General features: G+C 40.7%; 1 protein-coding gene across 7 annotated transcripts in view; it reads left to right on the top strand.

The window, feature by feature from the left end:
- Positions 1-22625, top strand: part of TACC1 (transforming acidic coiled-coil containing protein 1) — a 73292-nt gene that overhangs the window by 29186 nt on the left and 21481 nt on the right. For 2 of the 7 annotated variants that reach the window (XM_023551100.2, XM_003412521.4), the window contains exons 3-6: positions 7365-8487; positions 13401-13461; positions 15258-15465; positions 19417-19469. In XM_023551100.2, the coding sequence (XP_023406868.2) occupies positions 7365-8487; positions 13401-13461; positions 15258-15465; positions 19417-19469 (1445 nt within the window). Of the gene's footprint in view, positions 1-7364; positions 8488-13400; positions 13462-15257; positions 15466-15618; positions 15696-19416; positions 19470-22625 lie in introns of those variants that run through there. The other 5 variants (XM_023551101.2, XM_010592441.3, XM_064272798.1 and 2 more) reach the window with 4 other exon arrangements.

Genomic DNA, 22625 nt, shown 5'->3' with positions numbered 1-22625 from the left:
CCTTGGGATGGAGCTGTTCTTCACCATTCCTGATGGATAGAGAGCCAGCTTCTCTTTTGTAAATTTTTGCATTTTTGGTTGGTTCTTTTCTTTCTTTTTATTTTAAATTGTTGTAGAAATATCTATAACATATTTGCCAGTTCAACATTTTTCAAGTGTACAGTTTAATGATACCAATTATATCCATCAGATTATGCAGTCATCACCCTCTAAGGACCCTTCACTGCATCCTACCTTTGCCTTCCAAAGCCACAATGACTCTAATCCCTTGACTTCAAGCAGTCTTTCAAATTTTCGAAGACCTTATCCTGGTTTCTTAGTTGGTTGGTTGGTTGGTTTTTTGACTAAACAATTAGTCAGAAAAATGGTTTTTTTGACTAATGGTTTACAGACGTGACTGTCTTGATCCACATTTATCTAAGGGCATTCATTTTGTCCCATGATTTTTTAAGAGAAGGCATTCAGAACTGAATTCAGAATCCCAGGTGTTACTTGATCAGGGGAGACTCCAGGGAAACTATTTATTTATTCTGGCCATGAAGAGATGAATCTAAGTCATGGTCAAGCACCCAGGTCCTGGAGTTGGGCAGACTTGGGTTTGCTTCATGGTTCTGCCGTTAATTAACTACTCTGCTTTGGAGACTAAACCTTCTTCCTTAAATTGAGCCACAGGCTCCAGATCTTTAAAATGAGCCCATAATGCTGTTGTTTGCATTAAATAAGATAACCTAGTTGATGCTGCCTGGTCCGTACATGCCCTCAATATATTTTAGTTTATATTGTTCTCCTTGATGTTTTTATCTGTTAATGTGATCTAAGATGCCATTTGCTTTGCGCCCATTTATATTGCCATGAGCTACATCGAGCTTGTAGTCAACTGAAATCACACGTGAAAAAATGCTTGAACTGTTGCTTAGCCAGGCCTCTGCATCCTATACTTCTGTGGCAGATTTGTTTTCCTCTGGCCTGCTTCTCAAGGACGTTGCACTGGACTTGGCGGTAACGCACATCCTGTTATATCACAATGCTTTATGTGTCTGTCTCCAAATAGGCAGCATCCGGTTGATCTCAGAGTCTTAGGACTTGACTCGTTGAGCTCCCTGTGAGCTTTATTTTGGTTTAGATACATTTGCTCTCAAAGGGTAGAAACCCACGCAGACTAGCTCAAACACAGATTATTAAGACATAGGGGAATTTCATGGAAATTAAGCTCAAGCAGTATAGGCAGGCCTTTGTGGGAATTGAAAAGTCATCAGGCCCCTCCATTCTGCATCACTTTCCTGTTGGCATGGCATGGTCTTCTCTCTCCATCTTACCCTGCCCTCCACCCTCAGGCTCTTACAAATTCACTTGTCCTAATTCATATTCTTGAGAGGGAATCTGATTATTATTTTAATCACTTAAAACCAAAAACCAAACCTGTTGCCATCGAGTCGATTCCGACTCATAGTGACCCTTTAGGACAGGGTAGAACTGCCCCATGGGGTTTCCAAGGAGCGCCTGGCGGATTTGAACTGCTGACCTTTTGGTTAGCAGCCGTAGCTCTTAACTACTATGCCACCAGGCTTTCCTTAGGTAAAGCAAATAGAGCTATTTAAGGAAAGACAACGAGACCATAGGTCTGCTGCAGAGTGTATTAGTGCCATGTTGGAATTCCATAGAGTAAACGTGGTCTGCGGGACCGCTTAGACCAACAGCTTAGGTGAGGGATTCACTGAGACTGTTCCCAGGCACCGCCTGATGCTTTCAGGGTCGGGATTTTATGCAGTGAGCAGATTTGAATCTCTGGATGTTAAAAACACAAGTATTCCTTGTTCCACAGGATAGAATTTAAATAATAGGCCCTTTCAAAATCGGATGGAAAAACCACCCTGGCCAGCTCAGATTCACCTTTCTGTAGACCTAATAACTGAAAGAACTAAATTTAAAAATTGATTTTAGAAAACAGATCCATAGCAAAGGAAAAGAGCTAATTATAGTCCTGCCATGACCTTTAATAGAGACTGATTAATTTATGGTCAATATAAATATTACTTTAGGGAGAGGCCTGGTGGCACAGTGTTTGAGAGCTCGGCTGCTAACCAAAAGGTTGACAGTTCAAATTCACCAGCCACTCCTTGGAAACCTCGTGGGACAGCTCTACTTTGTCCTGTAGGGTCGCTACGAATCTGCATCGACTCAGCGGCAACGGGTTTGGTTTGGTTTTGGTTTATTACTTTAAGTAGCCCTGGTGGCACAATGGCTAAGTGCTTGGCTGCTAACTAAAAGGTTGGCGATTTGAGCCTACCCAGCAGCTCCAAGGGAGAAAAGACCTGGCGATCTGCTCCCTTGAAGATTACAGCCTAGAAAACCCTTTTTTTTTTTTTTTTTAAAATTGTACTTTAGATGAAGGTTTACAGAGCAAACTAATTTCTCATTAAACAATTAGTACACATACTGTTTTGTGACATGGGCTAGAAAACCCCCTGGGGCAGCTCTATTCTGTCACATGGGGTCACTATGAGTTGGAACCAACTCAATGGTACCGAACAATGACAACAAACATTACTTTAAGCAAATCCAATATGTGAAAGATTTATACCAGTACTTCAGATGTGGGGTGTTTATTTTGCCAAATCCATTACGATTTATTTAGGTGGCAAGTTTTCCAAGTACGTCAGTTTGCATTTGTAGAAGAATGATTTAAAGAAAAATTTATTGGGTAGGGCATTGAAGGGGTGGGAAGCAAATAACCTTTATTGAATGGCTACCACATGTTGTATACCACTTATTCTGTTCATATTAGACAGTTTTGTAGGTGGAGACGTGGAGGCTCAGGGCAGTTCCTTGCCTTGTTGGGAAAGACGAGTGGAGAGAGTGGCCCTTCTGGTTGTGCCATGCCTCCTGCTCTTGCTGGGCACCAGGTTAAAGACTTTAAAATACCGCAGCACCACCTCCCCACCCACACCCCACAGGTGCTTAAAAATCTGTCCCATGCAGTGGGATCACCTGTAGTAAAACTGAGGAACACTGACCAAAAAAAAAAAAAAACCAGTCACCACTGAGTTGATTCCAACTCATGGCGACTCCATTTGTGGTCTGAGTAGAACTGTGCCCCATGTGGTTTTCAGTGGCTGGTTTTTTGGAAATAGTTTGCCAAGCCTTTCTTCCAAAGGTGCCTCTGGATGGACTCGAACCTCCGACCTTTAGGCTAGTAGCTGAGCATGTTCACCATGTGACTCCCAGGGACTCCTGAGGGGTGCTGAAGCTCTCTTTAAAAGGTCGTATGTATCGGTTTCTAGAAGGCCAGTTCATTCCTGAATATTTCATATCACTATTTTTAGAGACGAACGTTCCCTTTAGCTGTAGTTTCAAAGTCCCTAAGCAGGGAAACTTTTTGCAGAGAAAATATCATGCATACGCTAATATATCACAGACGATAGTAATATTTCTTGTAGCTGTAAAGATTCAAAAGAGTAATCTTTTTTTAATGAGACTTAGGAGATTGAAAAATACAAAATAATTAAATCAGAGTCTAATTAAAATCTAGCTTATTTTAGGAATATTTGGGTTATATGTTATTGAGAGAATATTGATTTACACAAGCCAGTAGTTGTAAATGGTAAGTCTGTTTAAAGTGCCTAGCCCTTGAGAATATGCTTTGATTAAACAACTGTTCTGGAGGCCTGAAAGAAGAGCAGAAGGAAATTTATATTTCACAGTTGAGTTACTACAGTATTTAGTAACTAATCTAATTTCTTAATTTGTAAATGTAAGATTTAGAGAAAGTAGATAAAGTGGTATGTCATGAGTTTAAAGCTTTTCAGTAGAAAATACAACCTTGAGATGTTTAACAACGTCATTGTAAGAAATCTCAGATACCTTAGTGGCTAATCTGTATTACATATTCTCTGTTTCAAGACAAAATTCTTCTTTTTCGTATTGAATCTAAACTCTAAGTACCCGAAGTGAAAATAGGTGATAATTCTGTTTACTTTGATGTTGTCAAGATTGACTTTTGCACAGCTGGCTCATGCCAGGGTACGAGCAGGCACTGTGCAAATGTGCCCAGACCTTGCTTGGCTCTTAGGTGAGCTTGTTACACATACACACAGGGATATTTTGCAACAGTGGGTGTTTGATGCTGTGTTGTTTGTCGCCCTATCCCCCTTCCCTGAATCAGCACACAGAAGCAGTAATGTTCATAGGAAGTCCATGTATATGAAGAGAGATGATAGGAGGATCTGCATACATGTACACACGTACACACATCAGATTGTCAGTACACTTAAAATGTTCCTGTTTAAACTATATGGGATCAAAGTGACAACAGCAACATGAAAGATTAGGTAGGAACTTCAGGGGGCAGTAGAAACCCTGGTGACGTAGTGGTTAAGTGCTATGGCTGCTGACCAAAGGGTCAGCAGTTCGAATCTGCCAAGCGCTCCTTGGAAACTATGGGGCAGTTCTGCTCTGTCCTGTAGGGTCGCTATGAGTCGGATCGACTCAGCAGCACTGGGTTTTGGTCAGGGGGTAGTGAGTTTATGTTAATGGAGAAAAGAACAACTCAGAAAAGGAGGGTGAGAATGGTTGCATGACTCAAAGAGTGTGATCAGTGCCATTGAATTACACGTATAGAAATGGCTGAATTGCTGTATGTTTTGCTGTGTATATTCTCAACAACAGCAAAATAAAATTAAAAAAAAAGTTCTTGTTAAAATTTTGTGCACAATGCAGTTGAGTTTTTTCAGTTTTTATTATAAAGTTTCAAGACTAGAAAAGAGAGAAAATAGCACAATGGGAACTTCCATATACCCATCCCCCCCATTCAACAGTTATCAAGATTTTGTTCTTTTACTTTCTCTCTCTCTTTCTCTCTTTATCCTTTTGAAGTAAATTCCAGGTATCATACATTAAAAAAAAAACCCGTTGCCATCGAGTCAATTCCGACTTATAGCCACCTTATAAGACAAAGTAGAACTGCTGCCCCACATGGTTTCCAAGGAGCGCCTGGTGGATTTGAACTGCCAACTTTTTCGTTAGCAGCTCTAGCTCTTAACCACTATGCCACCAGGGTTTCCATCATACATTGAGAACTTTTAAAAAATTATATACTGAAATGGCAACTGTTTTGTTACATACATATTTACCGCACTAAAAAATTATACTTTTTTTTTTTTAATACTGTAGTTAAACATACATTTAAAGACAACCTGAACTGGACATTTGTAGACTACCTGAAGTGTCTCTGCAAAATAGTTTATGAGCCACTACCCAATTCCAGTCATAAAGGAGCCAGGTGAAAAGATACGTGAATGCCTTTAAATACTGGTCCAGTGGTGATTGGCACTTTGATCCTGGATTACGATTAGAAAGTAGGATTAGAGGGTTAGACCAGGTCATCTCTGAATTCCCTTTTAAATCTTGAGATGCTATGATAAAACCACTTTACTCAGTTTTTGCTGCTATTCAGTTGTTATTTCAGATATGTTAAGTCAGGAAAGCATTATCTTTGTGCTTTAAAGCAATTCTCTCATTTACACCTTCCTAATATTTGCAGCATTTCTCCTAATAAGACCCCAATTAAAAGAGATTTTTTTTTACTTTTCACAAGTGATGGAGAGAAGATAATCATTGTGTTTTCCTGGCCCAACTTAGAGACAAAGGTCATAAAGAAAAAATAACTGTTTATTGTTTTATAGTTTTGTGTCCAAGTAAAATAACAGCTATTTGATTTTAAGACCATTTATGGATCTGGTTTTTCAAACTAATTTTTTTTTTTTAATTTCGGTTAGTTTTTAGGTCTACAGAGAGATGATTCTGAGCTGGTCATAGTGGTTTTTCAATTTAATTTTGAAGCAGCTCAATCGTTTAAATTATTTTCTGTGAAATAGGGGATACTTGTATTTTTAACTTACAGTTGAAAACTTCACAGAAGAACTGGATGGTGCCCAACTACCATCACTGGACATTTTGATCTGAGATTCTGTAGAAGAATCCTGATCAAAAGGGGTAAATGCAGAACAGAAGTTCAAATTCTCACAGAATCCAGATTTTCTGGAGCCATGGAGGCTGATGAATCCCTGGAACTATTGCCCTGAGATAATCTTTAAACATTAAACCAAAAATATTCACTCAGATCTTCTTAAAATCAAAAAATAGTTTAGCTTTACTAGTAAGAATGTCTGCCTTGAGTATTGTGCCCTTTTAAGATTTATCTATATGGGATCAAATGGACCACAGCAACTCAGAAGATTAGATAGGAGACATAGGGGCAGTGACTTTATGTTAGCGAGGGAGACAACTCAGAAAAGGAGAATGAGAAGGTTGCACAAATCAAAGAATGTAATCAGTGTCCCTGAATTGTACACGTAGAAACTGTTGAATTAGTATATGTTCTGTGTGTATTCTCAACAACAACAAAAATAAATTATAAGAAAAAAATTTTGTTTACTGTGTGAAATTCTGACCCTGAAAGCCTTAGGCAGTTGATGTCTAAAGATTCCTCCAGACCAATTTTAACCTATGAAATTTTGACATTGTTTTTTTATTAATATATTTTGCAGTAGACCGTGATCTATTCAGTCTTTTCCTAGATAGCTCTACTTGTTATAATTATTATTTGTATCACTTGCATAATGAACCATATACCCATTGAGGTAGGAAATTTTAATTTTTTTAAAAAAGTTTTTTTTTATTGTACTTTCAGTGAAGGTTTATAGAGCAGACTAGTTTCTCATTAATTAATGCACATACTGTTTTGTCACATTGGTTGGCAAACCCATGACATGTAGAGATTCTCCCCTTCTTGACCTTGGGCTCCCCATTACCAGCTTTCCTGTCCCCTCCTGCCTTCTTGTCCTTAGTCTTGTTTTGTGTTATGGGCCTGTCTAATCTTTGGCTGGAGGGTGAACCTGAGGAGTGACTTCATTTCTGAGCTATGAGGGTGTCCAGGGGCCATAGTTTCAGGGTAGGAATTTTTATTTTACAGTGTAGTACCAGCTGCTCTCTTTGAGGTTGTAGCGCCATCCTTGCTGAACATTAACCAAACCAGCTACCACTGAGTCAGTTCTAACTCATGGTGACCCCACTGAATGTCAGAGTAGGACTTTGCTCCATAGGGTCTTCAGTGGCTGACTTCTTAGAAGTAGATTACAGGCCTTTCTTCTGAAGTGCCTCTGGGTAGACTCAAACCGGCAACCTTTCAATTAGCAGCCAAGCACATTAACCGTTTGTACCACCCAGAGACTGCTGTGCTGAACATTAGCAATAATAGAAACAAAGGGCGTAGAGCTTATAGTTAGTATATGTGAATTCAGGTAGTGTAGACTATTAACCAGTGTCAAAAAGATAATTCTTTAATAGGCTTTTGTGTTTTGTTTTAGAATCACAAGAAGATGATGAACAGTTGGTAGCAGAAGTGGTTGAAAAATCTTCATCTGAGACTTGCCCTAGGCCCTCAGAAAATGAGGTACCACAGCAGGCCATTGCTTCTCGTTCACTCAAGGATTTCAGAGAAGAACCTGAACACGATCCTAGCAAAGTTTCCATAGTGAGGCCATTTTCAATCGAAACCAAGAATTCCACAGATGTCCCAGCAGCTCTTGGCGCAAACACACCTCATGGCTTTGTAACTGCAGTCTTGGAGGAGGCTGTGCCCTCCAGAGCACCAGAAGCCATCCAGGACAAGGCAATGACAGAAGGCAACATGGGGGTTACACTTGAGGCTTCCGCAGAAGCTGATGTGAAGACCCGAAACTCCCGTTCAGAGTCGGTACCCAGCAGAAGCAAGCTAAGAAAGCCCAAGCCTGTCTCTCTGAGGAAGAAAACGATTAGCGGCGAGTTCTCAGAAACTGAAACTGTGGTGGAGGGCACCCCTCTCCCCAAAACATCCTATCAGGTCAGTCTTGATGAAACGGAAGAGAACACACATTCTTCTTTGATCGGAGGTGCCAGGATCCAGAAACCTTCCACTGAAGTTAAAGAAACCTCAAGCACTCCCGGCAGTGACACCAATGACTCGGGGGTTGAGCTGTTGGAAGAGTCAAGGAGCTCACCTCTGAAGCTTGAGTTTGATTTCACAGAAGATGTGGAAAATGTAGAGGTCAAGAAAGCCCTTCCAAGAAAATTTGGCAGGAAACTGGGTACCAAACTGACTCCCAAGACACAGAAAGATGACATCAGTAAACCAGTAGGTGCCAAAGGTGTAGAACAGCCTACAGACGCCAAAGCAGAAGATACTCCTATCCCCTACGCATCTTCAAAGCTGGATCCTAGTCAGTGGGATAACCCCGACTTTAATCCCTTTGGGGGCCACTCCACTCTGCAGAACTCCCCACCCCTCTCCTCTAAGGGCTCCTATCACTTTGACCCAGATAACTTTGATGAGTCCATGGATCCCTTTAAACCAACTACAACTCTAACGTGCAACGACTTTCATTCTACCACTGGTAACCATGTTAATGAAATCTTAGAATCACCCAAGATGGCAAAGTCGCGTTTAATAACGTGAGTGGCGGTGGGTGCTGGGTGTTGTGTTCTGTGTATTCTCTGTGGGTTTGGCAGCCAGCTGCTTTTGGTTTTGGGAAGCCGAATTTATCTTTGAGGTGCAGCAGGTCAGACACAAAGCTTGTAATTTTATACTGGGGTCTTCGCTTTTTTGACTAATTCTTGTGTGGAATCAGAAGTTTCTATTTTAGATTCCTGCCTTGTTTTGAGTGAATCCTTGGCCCTTTCCCTCACCCACCCTGGGTAATTTTTCTGTTAAAAAAAAAAAATGGGAGAAAGAGATAGATAAAGATTTGATGGTTTTCAGAAATCCTAACTGGGCTGTTCAGGAATCACTTTATGTACAAAATCTGAGTATCAGTGGTAGCCATCATACTCAGATAAGACAAAAATTCCAAGCCTATAAATTATGTGTCTAGCATCAGTAGGAGGGACTAGTCCCTGGAGGAGGACATCATGCTTGGTAAAGTAGAGGGTCAGTGAAAGAGAGGAAGACCCTTAAAAAGATGGATTGATATAGTGGCTTCAACAGTGGGCTCAAACATAACGACTGTGAGGATGGCACAGGACGGGGCAGTGTTTCGTTCTCTTATACATAGGGTTCGCTGTGAGTCGGAACTGACTCGGTGGCACCTAACAACAACAACAACAGTAGCAGGTGGAAAATGATCTGAAAGGGCCTCCCAGAAGTCTTTCCACTTAAACAGAAAGCTGTAATTTTTGTTGAAAACAAACCTACCACTGAAAGTTAGTGAGCTTTCTTATATCTCTTTGTGTAGTTTCTGGTTCCATTAGTAATGATGTTAATTTCCGTTAAGGATCAGGAATGTTTAAAATGAACAATTAAATCTGATAAATTAGTCAGTCAGTCTTCTGTTGTCCGTGTGGCTCCCCCCCGCCCCCGCATTATTTCTCCAGGAATCTGGAGCCACTTTTTTTGCATGGTCCATAGAATTCTCAGAGTGATCACATAGGCCATACTTCCTGTCAGGTTTTATTTTAACTTTGTTACAAAGTTAAAGCCATTGCTGTGTAGTTGATTCCGACTCATAGCCACCCCATAGGACAGGACAGAACTGCCCTATAGGATTTCCAAGGCTGCAACCTTTACAGAAGTCAACTGCCACATCTTTCTTCCGTAGAGCAGCTGGTGGGTTTGAACTGCCGACCTTTCTGTTAGCAGCCAAGCACTTTAACGTCTGTGCCACCAGGGCTCCTCTGTTAAAGGTTATCTTATCACAAAACTTGAGTAGGTAACAATACGTCCTGTTGTACCCCTGTGACTTTCTACCAAAAATTAGATATAAAGAAGGAGCAGCGACATGGGTGGTGAAATATGAAAAGGGAGGATGAAAAGAAGTACCATGTAATGTGTTTTTAGTTGTCACTATAGATAGATCCCTAGATGGTGTTAAATGGTAGACCTACCCACATGTGCCTTGAAAGAAAGGCCTGGCCATCTGTTTCTGAAAGGTCACAGCCTTGAAAACCCTATGGAGCAGTTCTGCTCTGCACACATGTGTTTGCTGTGAGTCGGAATTGACTCAGTGGCACCTGGTAGGTACTGGTGTAGATCAGCTGGGGAAGTGCTTTCCAGCATCAGTATAACAAAGATGCTGGATGGCGTGGTGAGATATATGGGAGAGAAACGGACATACATATCCAGACGCTTAAAGAGAAGTATCCACGTCAGGACCAAGAAGGTTGAACAGTGTAGGAAGTTGTTGTTTTGGCAACACCAGAATAGCGCCCAGAATGTGAGTTAGGGGACTGCAATGTCATTGGGAGCTCTTGATCTCTTCATTGAGTTTTGGTTATATATGAACAGTTAAACAGTAGTTGGAGAATATTATTGATCAGGTATCTTCAAAGTGCTGTCTTGCAGCTTTGAAGGTTAGTTAGCTATGTCTAGATAGTACTTGGTGTATGTGCTGGGCACATAGCTGTCTTGGTGCATCTTCACCTAATTACAGGGTACTTCTGCCTACCAGGAGCCCTGGTGATGCAGTAAAGAGCTACGGCAAGCTATGGCTGCTAACCAAAAGGTCGGCAGTTCGAATCTACTAGCCGCAGCTTGGAAACTGTGGGACAGTTCTACTTTGTCCTATAGGGTTGCTACGAGTCAGAATCGATTCAGCAGCAATGGGTTTGAGTTTTTTTGTTTGTTTTCTTCCTACCAGAGGACTCACTTGGGAGCCAGCCTTTAGTTGTATGTTGATAGTATATAGACAGGGCATTTGTGCTTGTGAATATACCAACCAGAACCAAACCCATTGCCATCAAGTTGATTGTGACTCATAGCAACCCTATAGGACAGAGTAGAACTGCCCCATAGGGTTTCCAAGGAGCACTTGGTGGATTCAAACTGCCGACCTTTTGGTTAGGAGCCATAACACTTAACCACTATACCACCAGGGTTTCCATGCTTGTGAATAAAAAAAAATAGATACGATTAAATCTGGGCCAAAGGAAGGGAAATGTAGCCTATGCTTTGTTTTTAGTACCAAGAAGCACCCTCCCCCAAATCCTACCTCCTCACCTGGTAGCATTTTACTCCTGTTTTGTTTTTGGTGATTGAACGTCTTCATTTTTTATCTTTTTAACTCTCGTGCAATCAAAACTCTTGTCTCCTTTTTCTTTCTACACCGAGGGATGCTAGACGTCTTGTATAACACTGATTTTCGTTAGCAAATCCTTTCATTTGTAGGAAAGACAGGAAATGAATGTCCTGTGCTGGATCTAGCGGGGAGTTAACATTCCATTAATTAACGATGTGTTTGTGTGACTTTTTAAAGAATACATACAGTTGGCCTCTCAGGCACTTCTGTAAGACAGGGGTACTGTAATATGATTGCGATTTTACGGACCCAGTGAGATAAAGTATGTGAAATCATTTTAAGTATCTTAGTGTTACACACGTGCAGTAGATAAACCGAAAACCAAACCCACTGCCGCTGAGTGGATTCCGACTCATAGCAACCCCATAGGACGGAGTAGATCTGCCCCATTGGATTTCCAAGGCTGTAATCTTTTTTTTTTTTTTTAATCTTTATGGAAGCAGACTGCCACATCTTTCTTCCACGGAGCAGCTGGTGGGTTCAAACTGCCAACCTTTTGGTTAGTAGCCAAGCATTTAACCACTGCGCCACCAGGGCTCCTTACAGTAGATAAAAAAAAAAAAAAAAAACATATATATTCAGATATATTTTTATTTATGCATTGCCTCTGATCTGAATGACTAAACATTTAAGAGTGAATGTACTCAGCAGTGAAATACTGCTTTTATGTATTTACACATTTGGAAGCTTACTTTGCACCTACAAGTCTGTGTGGTATTTCTGAGTGTTTCTACCACTCTCTTACCTGGATAGAAGTCTAGGCTCCTGGTAATCATTCACTCATCAGTGATAACATGCATGAGTATGCCATTTTTAATTTGTATCTCACTTCTTTAACTTTGCGACCTTTACATCTACCAGACTAGAGAGAAATATTCCGGTCTTCACACAATTTTTTTCTCCATCTGTCTGTCTCTTTCCTGTCTTAATTTTGTTGGTGCCTCAGGACTACTGAACAAGTGAAATTTCTCTGTTTTCTGTTGTAAGTACTCTTGCCCTTGTTTCTCTTTGTCTCTGGGACTGTTGGTACCCTTCTCTCTGACTTGTACCCAGACCATCTCTCCATAGCATGTGGCTTCCATTTCTGAATGTGATCTGATTTTTTTTTTTTGCATTTCATTTGCCACGTCATGAGTCAGCTTAGCCTTGCAATTGTCTGTACTTAAAGGAGTGGAGACCAGCCCACCTTAGGTGTAAGAGCTTGCGCCCCTTGGCTTGGAACGCATCACATGGCACTTGGGTGAGACCAAGTGCTGGCTGGCCTGGCCCCAATCCAAACATCATCATACCAGTGGTTTGAGGGACTCTTCTGCTATTTTATGTTGGAAATAACTGGCTTTTGAGATAGGATAAGGTTGCTGGCTTGAGCAGGGGATAAATTTAACTGAATCAACCCAATTTGTGTGGCAGCAGCGGGTGGCAACTTAGTAAAGAGCATTAGGGAAAGGAGACCAGGAACTGGTAGGCGTGCACATTCTGGTAACTGAGTGCTTCTCTTTTGTTTCTCACAAAAGAAAAAAAAGTTGTGAACTATATATATATATATATATATATATATATACATATATTTTTTTCTGGTCAGTGTGGTATTTTCGTCAGCAATTTTAAGTTTGTTAAAACAACAGAATCAGAATTAGTCCTGTGATGACAGATTATGTCCTAGTCTAAAAAATCACAGGTGGTCTGTGCTTTCCCCAGTTCTGGGCTTTTCAGAGTACATGGCGTTCAGCTTCCATCTTGTGACTCCAGGGGGGTGGTAACAGTTTACGCAAATACTTTTATTTTTTTCCCTTTCTGTTGACCACAGCTCTCCTCTGTTAGCATATAGGTCTAGACTGAGCTGTCTTATCAGACTTCTGTGGCTTTTAGGACAATAAAGGATTTTTAAAGAATCTGGTCAAGCGTGATGATTTTTCTAATGAATGTCAAAGCCAATCAAGTAAGGATCAGATGAATGAACCTCTAAAGATTCTGAGGCCACTTTCTGAAAGGCCTTTGATGGGGCGTAATTAAAAACTATTGGGGTCAGAGGACTGGTGTGTGACATCCACAGAAGCAAGCAAGGTGGCCATTTCAGAGAACGAGCTGAGCTGTAGTGCTTTGGCTTACCCTATCCCTTGGGAGCAACAGATTCAGAGACATAAAAGGTGTCCCCATGTCTATTATGTAGCCGTCATGATTTGTGCCGTGCTGTATGCTTCGGCTTCTATCTGCACATACCGCTGCCTCTGCTCCATCTCATGCCTCAGAACTTGTCCACGTGAACCCACACCAACCTGTTGATTTTCATTCCAGGAGTGGCTGTAAGGTGAAGAAATACGAAACTCAGTCTCTTGCTTTCGATGCGTGTTCTCAGGTAAGTCTGTGCCTCGTACCGGAATGTCTCAGACTAGTGGTCCGCAAACGGGGTCGTGAAGACGTTCCTCTCGGTGTCTGAGTACTGAGCTTTAAGAGAACCAATTTCCAGACCCTTAATTTCCTATAATGATCTGAGAAGGCATCTTGAGGACAAGGGAACCCTTCCACAATTACCCTTTCCCCACTTTTTTTTTTTTTAACGTTCCTTCTCACCCAGTCTGAATCTCACTATGGTGTATCAACACAGCGAGTGAAACCTCAGGAGCACCAAGCAAGGGAAGATTTGAAATGTTGGTGCAGGGTCTTAAGAAAGTGATCAACTCTGATGACTGAATAGCATTTTTTTTTAAAGTCAAATGGTTTTCTACTTCACTGCTTTCAACAAAATAGGACGTTAGTGGTCAGCTGATAGATCGTTAAAACAATTTCTGATGATAGAATTTTTTGGTACGTAACTTGAAAAGGGGTTCAAAGAATTGAGAGGCATTTCTGTTACAAAACTTGTTTCACCTGTTTGTTTATGTAAATAAGAGTTCTTATTGATTATAATTATAAAAATGGAAACTGGGGATATAATTGATGCTAATTCTTGCTTCTTTCTAGCAATAAATACTATTTGTCATTGGCTGAACCCATGAACTAATCAGGAAACACAAAAACCAAACACTCAGGCCCATCCGATTGCAGTGAGATCCATTTTTAATAAAAATTTGCTTTTGTGTTTGATAGTACTTACCGATGACACTAGGTTTTTTTTTTTTTTAATACTTATCAAAACTTGCAGTATCTTTTTTTAATTGTATATTAGTAATTATAAGGATAACTCTCCAGAAGAAAAAAATGTGAACACTTTGACACTTATGGTCTTAGAATTAAAGTTTATAAATTTAATGAAAATTAAAATATTTAAAAAATTTTAAACAGAAATATAATAGGGAGACCTTTAAGAGACTTTTACACACACGAATGTATTTCATTAGGATAAATTCTTGATGGAAGTAGAGTGGAAAAGGAATGATAAAATTTCTCGCTATCAAAGAACGAGGTATCGAATCACTAGATTAACTGGTTTACATTAAGAAAGGCCAATGTTTAGAATATGCCAGAAATTACATCTTTTGCAGTTATATAACTTAATGCTGAAAAAGGTTTAGATATCACTTGACGTACAATGCGGTACATGAATCTTTAAAAAAATATATGTGTATAGGAGGTATATGAGCAAAAAACTTAGAAAACTACTTTCTTGAACGACTTAAACTGCTTCTGTATAAATTTAGAATAGAAAAACCCCATATTTAAATTATAGAAATGGGTTCTAAAAAAACACAGTATTTTATGATTGAAAGATTCCAGCTTCTCTCCTTACTTCTTACCCATATCCACAGTTAATTGTGTTGAATATCTGGGTAGCCCCTTTGCTCCATTCCTGAGATGTCTCTTTCCCCCATTGTTTTCCCTACGAAAAGGCAGTGTATTTTTTTTTCTTTTTTTAATCATATTTTATTCTTTTTTTTTGGTGAAAGTTTACACAGCAAGTTGGATTCCCAATCGACAATTTCTACACAAAGTGTCGGGCGACATTAGTTACACTTTCAAAGTGTGTCTGCATTCTCTTTAATTGTGTTTTGGTTGTTCTGTTTCCAGTACTCTAGTTTCTCTGCCCCGTTATCTTCTCATCTTTGCTTTAGAGTAGTTGTTGACCTTTTGGTCTCCTACAGATAGTTTTTTAATGGAGCCCCTTATTCAAGGGTAATATCCTAAAAGGTAGCATCTTACTGTTGCATTTCCCAGGATGAAGAAGCAGTGATCTCCCAGATTTCCAACATTTCAAATAGGGATGGCCATGCTACCGATGAAGAGAAGCTGGCGTCCACTTCTTCTGGTCAGAAGCCAGCCGGGCCTGAGGTGAAAGGTGAGCCAGAGGAAGACGTGGAGTACTTTGAATGTTCCAATGTTCCTGTGTCTACCATAAATCATGCGTTTTCATCCTCAGAAGCAGGTATGGAAGCATGTCGTCATCTTTCTAACGTACATAAGCATAGAAATTTCTGACAGCCTAAAACAGGAGGTACCTTAGAGAGATTAGAGAATTGAGTAAATTGACAGGTAGATTTAGGATGCTGATCTGTGCTGCGCTTCTTACTTTACCTAGAAAAAGACACAAAGGGGTCTCATGGAAGTACTGGGGACATATGGATAAGTGTGGCGGGATGTCCAGAAGACACTGATGTAAGATTGCTTGAATTTCCTTATAATGTTATTTGAACGTGGCCATATCATAAAGCATAGTGGCCTACAAACATGTTGTACGTTTGACCTTTTTATGATTATTATGCTTATTGTTTTACTTACAGAAATTATATAATTTTTAACAGGTAGAGTACCTTACCGTGTGCAGGCATCGTCCTAAATGTTTTCTGTGAGTTACTCATTATTCCTCACTTGTTGTTGTTGTTGTTAGGTGCCATCGAGTCGGTTCCGACTCATAGTGACCCTGTACGAAACATTGCATGGTCCTGTGCCATCCTCATAATCGTTGTTATGCTTGAGCCCATTGTTGCAGCCACTGTGTCAATCCATCTCGTTGAGGGTCTTCCTATTTTTTGCTGACCCTCTGCTGAACCAAGCATGATGTCCTTCTCCAGGGCCTCGTCCCTCCTGATAACATGTCCAAAGTATGTAAGACAAAGTCTTGTCATCCTCACTTCTAAGGAGCATTCTGGCTGTACTTCTTCCAAGACAGATTTGTTCGTTCTTTTGGTAGTCCTTCTTCTTTGGTCAGCCTTATTCATTGTCCAGCTTTCGCATGCATGTGAGGCAATTAAAAACACTTGTGGCTTGGGTCAGGCACACCTTAGTCCTTAAAGTGACCTCTTTGCTTTTTTAACACTTTAAAGTGGTCTTTCGCAGCACATTTTCCAAATGCAACAAGCCATTTGATTTCTTGACTGCCGTTTCCATGGGCTTGTTTGTAGATTCAAGTAAAATGGAATCTTTGACAACTTCAGTTTTTTCTCTGTTTATCATGATGTTGCTTATCAGTCCAATTGTGAGGGGTTTTGTTTTCTTTATGTTTGGATATAGTCCATACTGAAGGCTGTGGTCCTTGATCTTCATCAGTAGGGCTTCAAGTCCTCTTCACTTTCAGCAAGCAAGGCTGTGTCATCTGCATAATGCAGGTTGTTGATGAGCCTTCCTTTAATCCTGATGCCTCGTTGTTCTTCATATAGTCCAGCCTCTTGGATTATTTGCTCAGCATACAGATTGAATAAATATGGTAAAAGGATACAACCCTGACGCATACCTTTCCTGACTTTAAACTACACTATATCCCTTTGTTCTGTTTGAACAACTGCCTCTTGATCTATGTACAGGTTCCTCATGAGCACAATTAAGTGTTCTGGTGTTATTCTTTCCCCCATTTTTTAGAGAAGGAAAGTGAGGCACAGAAGTTGAATAATTTGGACGAGGTCACTTAGACAGCCAATATTAGAACTAGAATTCAAACTGATTCCATGGTTTTTTAACCACGCTTGCTAAAGTGTGAAAAGATTGTTTTCATTACATTAAAACATTAGGTATTATAAATATTATAATAAATATTATAAATGGGGTCACCTTGACTTGGAATAGACTCGACAGCAATGGGTTTGGTTTCCCCCCTTTTTTTTTTTATGTAAATTTTCCTGTTCACAGATACGGTGGATTGAAATTGACCCCTACCCTGTAAAATCCTTCTTAACGTTCTGATGAGGAACCTGGGCTTGCCTGGGCTGAACCCTCTTGCCGTTGGACTCTTCAGAACATTCTAGAGCTGAGGCCCTTTTCTAGATCCCAAGTTACACTTCTGGCCTTAAACATTATTTTTTAACTCACATCTTCTTGAGCAACATAATGTAATTTGAGGCTTCATACTTAGAATTTTAAAAAAAATTTTATTGTGCTTTAAGTGAAAGTTTACAGATCAAGTCAGTCATACAAAAATTTATGTACACCTTGCTGTATACTCCTAGTTGCTCTCCCCCTAATGAGATACCACACTCCTTCTCTCCACCCTGTATTTCAGTGTCCATTCAGCCAGCTTTATACTTAGAATTATTAAAAAATATGATCAGCCATCAAACCAAGGAAGCAGATGAAAAGTCAGGACTTTGAGCAGGGTATCCATTCATGCCCCCAGGTGTCAGTTTCCCATCCATAAATTAATGTGCCAGGTTCGTTCCAGGTTTTTCCCAAAGTGACTTCCTACTGTGACATCTTTCCCAAAGGCCTTGTTTACCATTCACCTTTCTGCCCCTTCATATACCAGCTACTTGGGGTTAATCCTGAGGACTCTTGTAACTATAGTTGTTTCTTCTATTTGAAATGCTGTTCTTTGCCATCTCCTGTGAAGTTTCTGCCCACCCTTTCAGGCCTATCTCAGCTGTTACTTGGATCCCAGCATCCTTTACGCTCCCACCACGTTTCTTCCCACAGTTCCCATTCCACAGAACCTGCGCTGTCTATCAATTATAGAAAGATCACTGTTCTAAACTTCCCGAGTTTAGGGACTATGAGAAGTTCGTCTCTGAATTTCTTCTGATGCCAAATAGATAGCAGGTATGTGGTAAATATTTGCTGAATGAATTATATTCTTCCCCGCTAGGAGGAAGTTCCTTCAGCAGGAACTTACAGAACTTGGGTTCTACTATGCTATCCTCAAAGTTAGTGAACAGCTGAGTTAGTATTGCCTTGGAGGTGCTCACCATCTATGGGTGGAACAGATTTAAACAAGCTGTTACACTGTAGCTGATTACGCCATATCACAGGAGCAAGCAGAGGCCATGGTCATGGGGGTGGTTGCTCCTGGCCCGTTACATAGATGTGTGCCAGGGAACAAGAATCTCACACGGATTGAAAGGAACGTGCCATGTTGGTAAAATGCCCCGTAGCTTTATGTGAATACAGGGCACGTGGGAAATGAGGTTGTACTGAGGAATTTGGGCTCGATCCTGCGGGGATGGGGGAGCAAGGCTCTTGAGCAGGTGAGTCATGGTCACATTTGTGTTTTAAATAATTGACAGCTAGTGCACTAAAATAGTATTTAGTTATTGCTGTGTAGCAGTGGGAGTTTTTTTAAATGGGTTTTTATGTGGAAAACTGTAGCTTTAAAAGTTTGTATACTTTTTCATATTTTTAAATGTTCTTCAGTAAGTACATAGTCCTTTAATTAGAGAAAGCATAGTGTTGGGCTTTTTGGTTTTGTTTTTTGGTTCCCTCTGGTGGTAGAGTGGAAAGTAGACTCAACCTGTCGCTGTAGAGTCAATCTCAACTAAACAGCGACTCTATAGGACAGCGTAGAACTGCCCCATATGGTTTCCAAGGAGCGGCTAGTGGATTTGAACTGCCAACCTTTTGGTTTACAGCGGTGTTCTTAAGCACTGTACCGCCAGGGCTCTGGAGGTTAGGCCATAGGCAAGGAAACCAGGTTGAAGGGTGTGGGGAGGATAATGAATTTAGTTTTGCAGGTGTTGAAATTCAAAGCTCATATTCTTACCTGCTACATTAATTAGACTGAGAGTACCCTTTAGGGCTAGAATTTAAATTCACTTAGACTTGGTAATAAAATAGCATTCAGTGTTACGGTGTCTAACTTTCTGATAAAATCCCATGGTTAATACAGCTCACTTGCAAAACTTCCAGTGCACACAAGGGGGCAGCCTTGCTGTTCTTCCTGCCTAAAGATGGCTGGTTGGTTTATGGCTGACTGCACTCCTTTTCAGATATTCTGGGCTTTTCACATTGAACAGTGGTCAGCAGAATGTCAGTGCTCCTTTTAAATTCTTGAAATGCTTTTCATGTGTTCGTAAGCATCACTTTGGCTTGCATTGGGATTTTCAAGAGTCTTCTACTAGAAAGTAAAAGAACCGACATCTTGGGATAACCATAAAAATGACTGTCTGTGTTTTAGGCTTAGAGAAAGAGTCGTGCCAGAAGATGGAAAAAGATGAATCTGCCGTGCCTGTAAGTCCCTAAACTGGGGGTGGGGGTGGGGTTCACTCTTTTTCAGTATTTGTTTTGAAGCCTGTATTAATTTGCTAAATAAATTCTAGTCAGTGCTAGATCATTGGGATAAAATATAAATAAAACCATTCCTCCACTTGTGTGGCTCATAGCGTGGTCCTGCAGTATCCTGTACAGTAGCCGCTAGCCACGTGTGGCTGTTGAGCGCTTGACCTGCAGGAAATCCAAAAAGAGATGTCTTGTAAGTGTAGAATGCAATCAGTTTTTGAAGTCTCGGTACAAGAAAAATATCTCTTTAATGATTTTTTATATTGATTACATTTTGAAGTGATAGTATTTGGGCTATATTGGGTTGACTTTTTTTTTTTTAATGTGGCTACTAGAAAAGTAAAAATTACATATGCGTTATACTTCTGTTGAACAGCACTGGTAGTAGATATAAAATGCGAACCAATAATAATACCACAGGGTGAATGTCATAAAAGAAGAAGAGTGTTCCAGGGGCTATAGGAGCCAGGGTGGCCACCTATGTGGCAGGTATTGGAAAGGCTGGATTTGAGCTAATTAAAAAAAAAAAATTCAAATTTTCATTTTGAAATAATTTTAGACTTCCAAAGATAGCTCAAAGAATTCCTTACACCTCTCATCCATATGCCTGAAATGTGAACATTTTACATAATCACAGTACATTTATCGAAATTAATTAATAGTGATACAATAGAAAAAAACTGTTGCCATTGAGTCGATTCTGACTCAGGGAGACCCCATGTGCTACAGAGTAGAACTGAGGTCCATGGGATCTTCATGGCTGTAATCTTTACAGAAGCAAATTGCCAGGCCTTTCTTCCGTGGTACCAGTGGGCAGGTTCAAACCATCAACCTTTTGGCTCGTTGCTGAGTGCAAACTGTTTGTGCCACCCAGGGGCCTTCAGTGATACAATACTATTATCTAATCTATAAACCTTATTCAGATTTTATCAATTGTTCCATTAATATTCTTTTTTTGATGTAGGATCCAATCCAGGATCACACACTTTGATTTAATTGTCATGTCCTTAATCTCTTCTAATCTGGAACAGATGTCTTTCATGACCTTGGCACTTTTGAAGAGTACTGGCCAGCAGTTATCCTTCAATTTGGGTTTGTCTAATGTTGCTTCATGACTAAATTCACGTTACACACTTTTGGCACGAATACAACAGAATTGATGTTGCGGGTGTCAGCACGTCCTGTTACTGGTGGAGCTGAGTTCGATCACTTGGTTAAGGTGGTGTATACCAGAGTTCTCCATTTGAGCTAAGTTTTAAAGGAAGAGTAAGGGTTTGCTAGGCAGATAAGGTGAGAAAGGGTATTCCAGATGGAAGAATTGGCCTGTGCAAAGGCAGGAAGTAAGAAAAAGCATAGACTTTTTAGGAAATTGTAAATATTAATAATAATCTCAGATGACCAGAGGAAACCATGCAATGGCAGACACGGCCCCATCATCGGGAGCCGTTCATGACAGAAGCAGTAGGGAGCCCTTGTGGGGTTTTAAGTGGGGAGCAGTGGGATCAGTGATAGTGCAGAAGATGGGATGAAGGCTTGATGACTTTGGGGTCATATGGTGGCTGGGGTGAGGGGGAGAGGAAGTTGGTGAAGCCTACTCAAGTTTCTGTCTAGAAGATCCGAGTGGTCAGTGTTGCTGTTAACCAGCCCCAGGGGGAGCCTTATTTCCGCAGGTGCCATCACTACACACCTAGTTGCCTAAGCCACAACCTGAGAACTTTGTCTCCTCCCCTCTCACCCCTCCCTTTATTCCCACAGACAAGATCAGCAAGATCTTTGGTTTTTATATCCAGAATCTATTATAAATCCATCTACTTCCCTCCAACCCGTGACCACCTCCAGTTTTTTTTAAACATGGTGGCAGTTTCCTAACCAGTCTCCTTGTTTTCAGGCTCATTCTCGGTTTCAGCCTTTTACATAAGCTGGGGTGATACGTTTTAAACACAAAATCGATCTTGTTACTCTTTACTTAAACCTCTTCATTGGCTTCCCTTGTTTTTAGGATAAAGCACAGACTTGTACTCTTACTGTGGCCCCTACACAGCTTTCTGCACTGGGACCCTGGCACCCTGCCCAGCACCAGCTATCCCCTGTCTCCCTCACGCACTGGAAACCTACCTAGCCATACAGAATTCCCTTCACTTTAGTGAACTTGCCACTTTGGGTCATCCTCTGTTCTCTTTGCCTTCCCTACTAGACTATAAGCTTGGCGAAGGTAAGGAACCATGACTGTCTGCTTTGTTGCTGTACCCCAGCACCTGCCACAATAAACATCCATGAATGCGGGACTCAGTAAATTAGGAACATAAAAGGGGGAACAGAATTGTAGAAGTTCATTTTTAGGTAGGTGGCTTTGAGACATGCCTATATCCAATAGGCAGTTACAAGTGCATTGCACTGACTCAGAAAGGTCTAGGTTGGCAGAACTATCTTTGAAGGCCCTCAGGACACAAGCAATAGTTGAAGCCCTGAGAGTAGATGAACGCATGCTTCACGCCTTTTTTATCTTGATCCACAAGAAAATGACATTTTGCATCTTGACCCATACCTATGTGACAGACATATCAAGACATACGCATTTAAATATTTACAGAACACAAATTTCACAAAACTATATCTATCTGTCTTCATGTGACTCACTCTGTTTTATTCTTTTAATGTAGGTTGTTTTCATGACTCACTAATAGGTTTTGATGTCCAGTTCAAAAAATATTTCCCCAGAGGAGGTAGAATGAGTGAAGCCTGAAAGGCAGCCGCCTGGCCTCTCAATGGGTGGTTGGAAGAGGAGCTGATGGAAGCCTAGTCAGGAAGTCAGAAGGAATTGTACACACACATGCATGCACACACATAGGGAATCGGGAGCTTTATCCCTTCATAAGAGCCTCACCAATTAGTGACATTTGTTTCAGGATAAAGTCACTTTTGCCTAGAAATTCATTTGACTTTTCATTTGATTCTCTCTTGGGAGCCAGGTCAACCGGTCCCAGCACATCCACTCAAAGAACTTTAACCCTAGATTTCCCATCGCTGAGATAGAGTGATGCCCGTCATCCCTTCCTGTAAGAGGATGGAACGCCACTCCGCACCACCAAAAGCAGCCTTGGGAAACAA

This window comes from Loxodonta africana, chromosome 19 (genome assembly GCF_030014295.1).
Source record: "Loxodonta africana isolate mLoxAfr1 chromosome 19, mLoxAfr1.hap2, whole genome shotgun sequence".
In the NCBI taxonomy this organism is placed as follows: Eukaryota; Metazoa; Chordata; class Mammalia; order Proboscidea; family Elephantidae; genus Loxodonta; species Loxodonta africana.
Note: the sequence above shows the minus strand (reverse complement) of the source record. Positions and strands in the feature narration are given on the sequence as shown.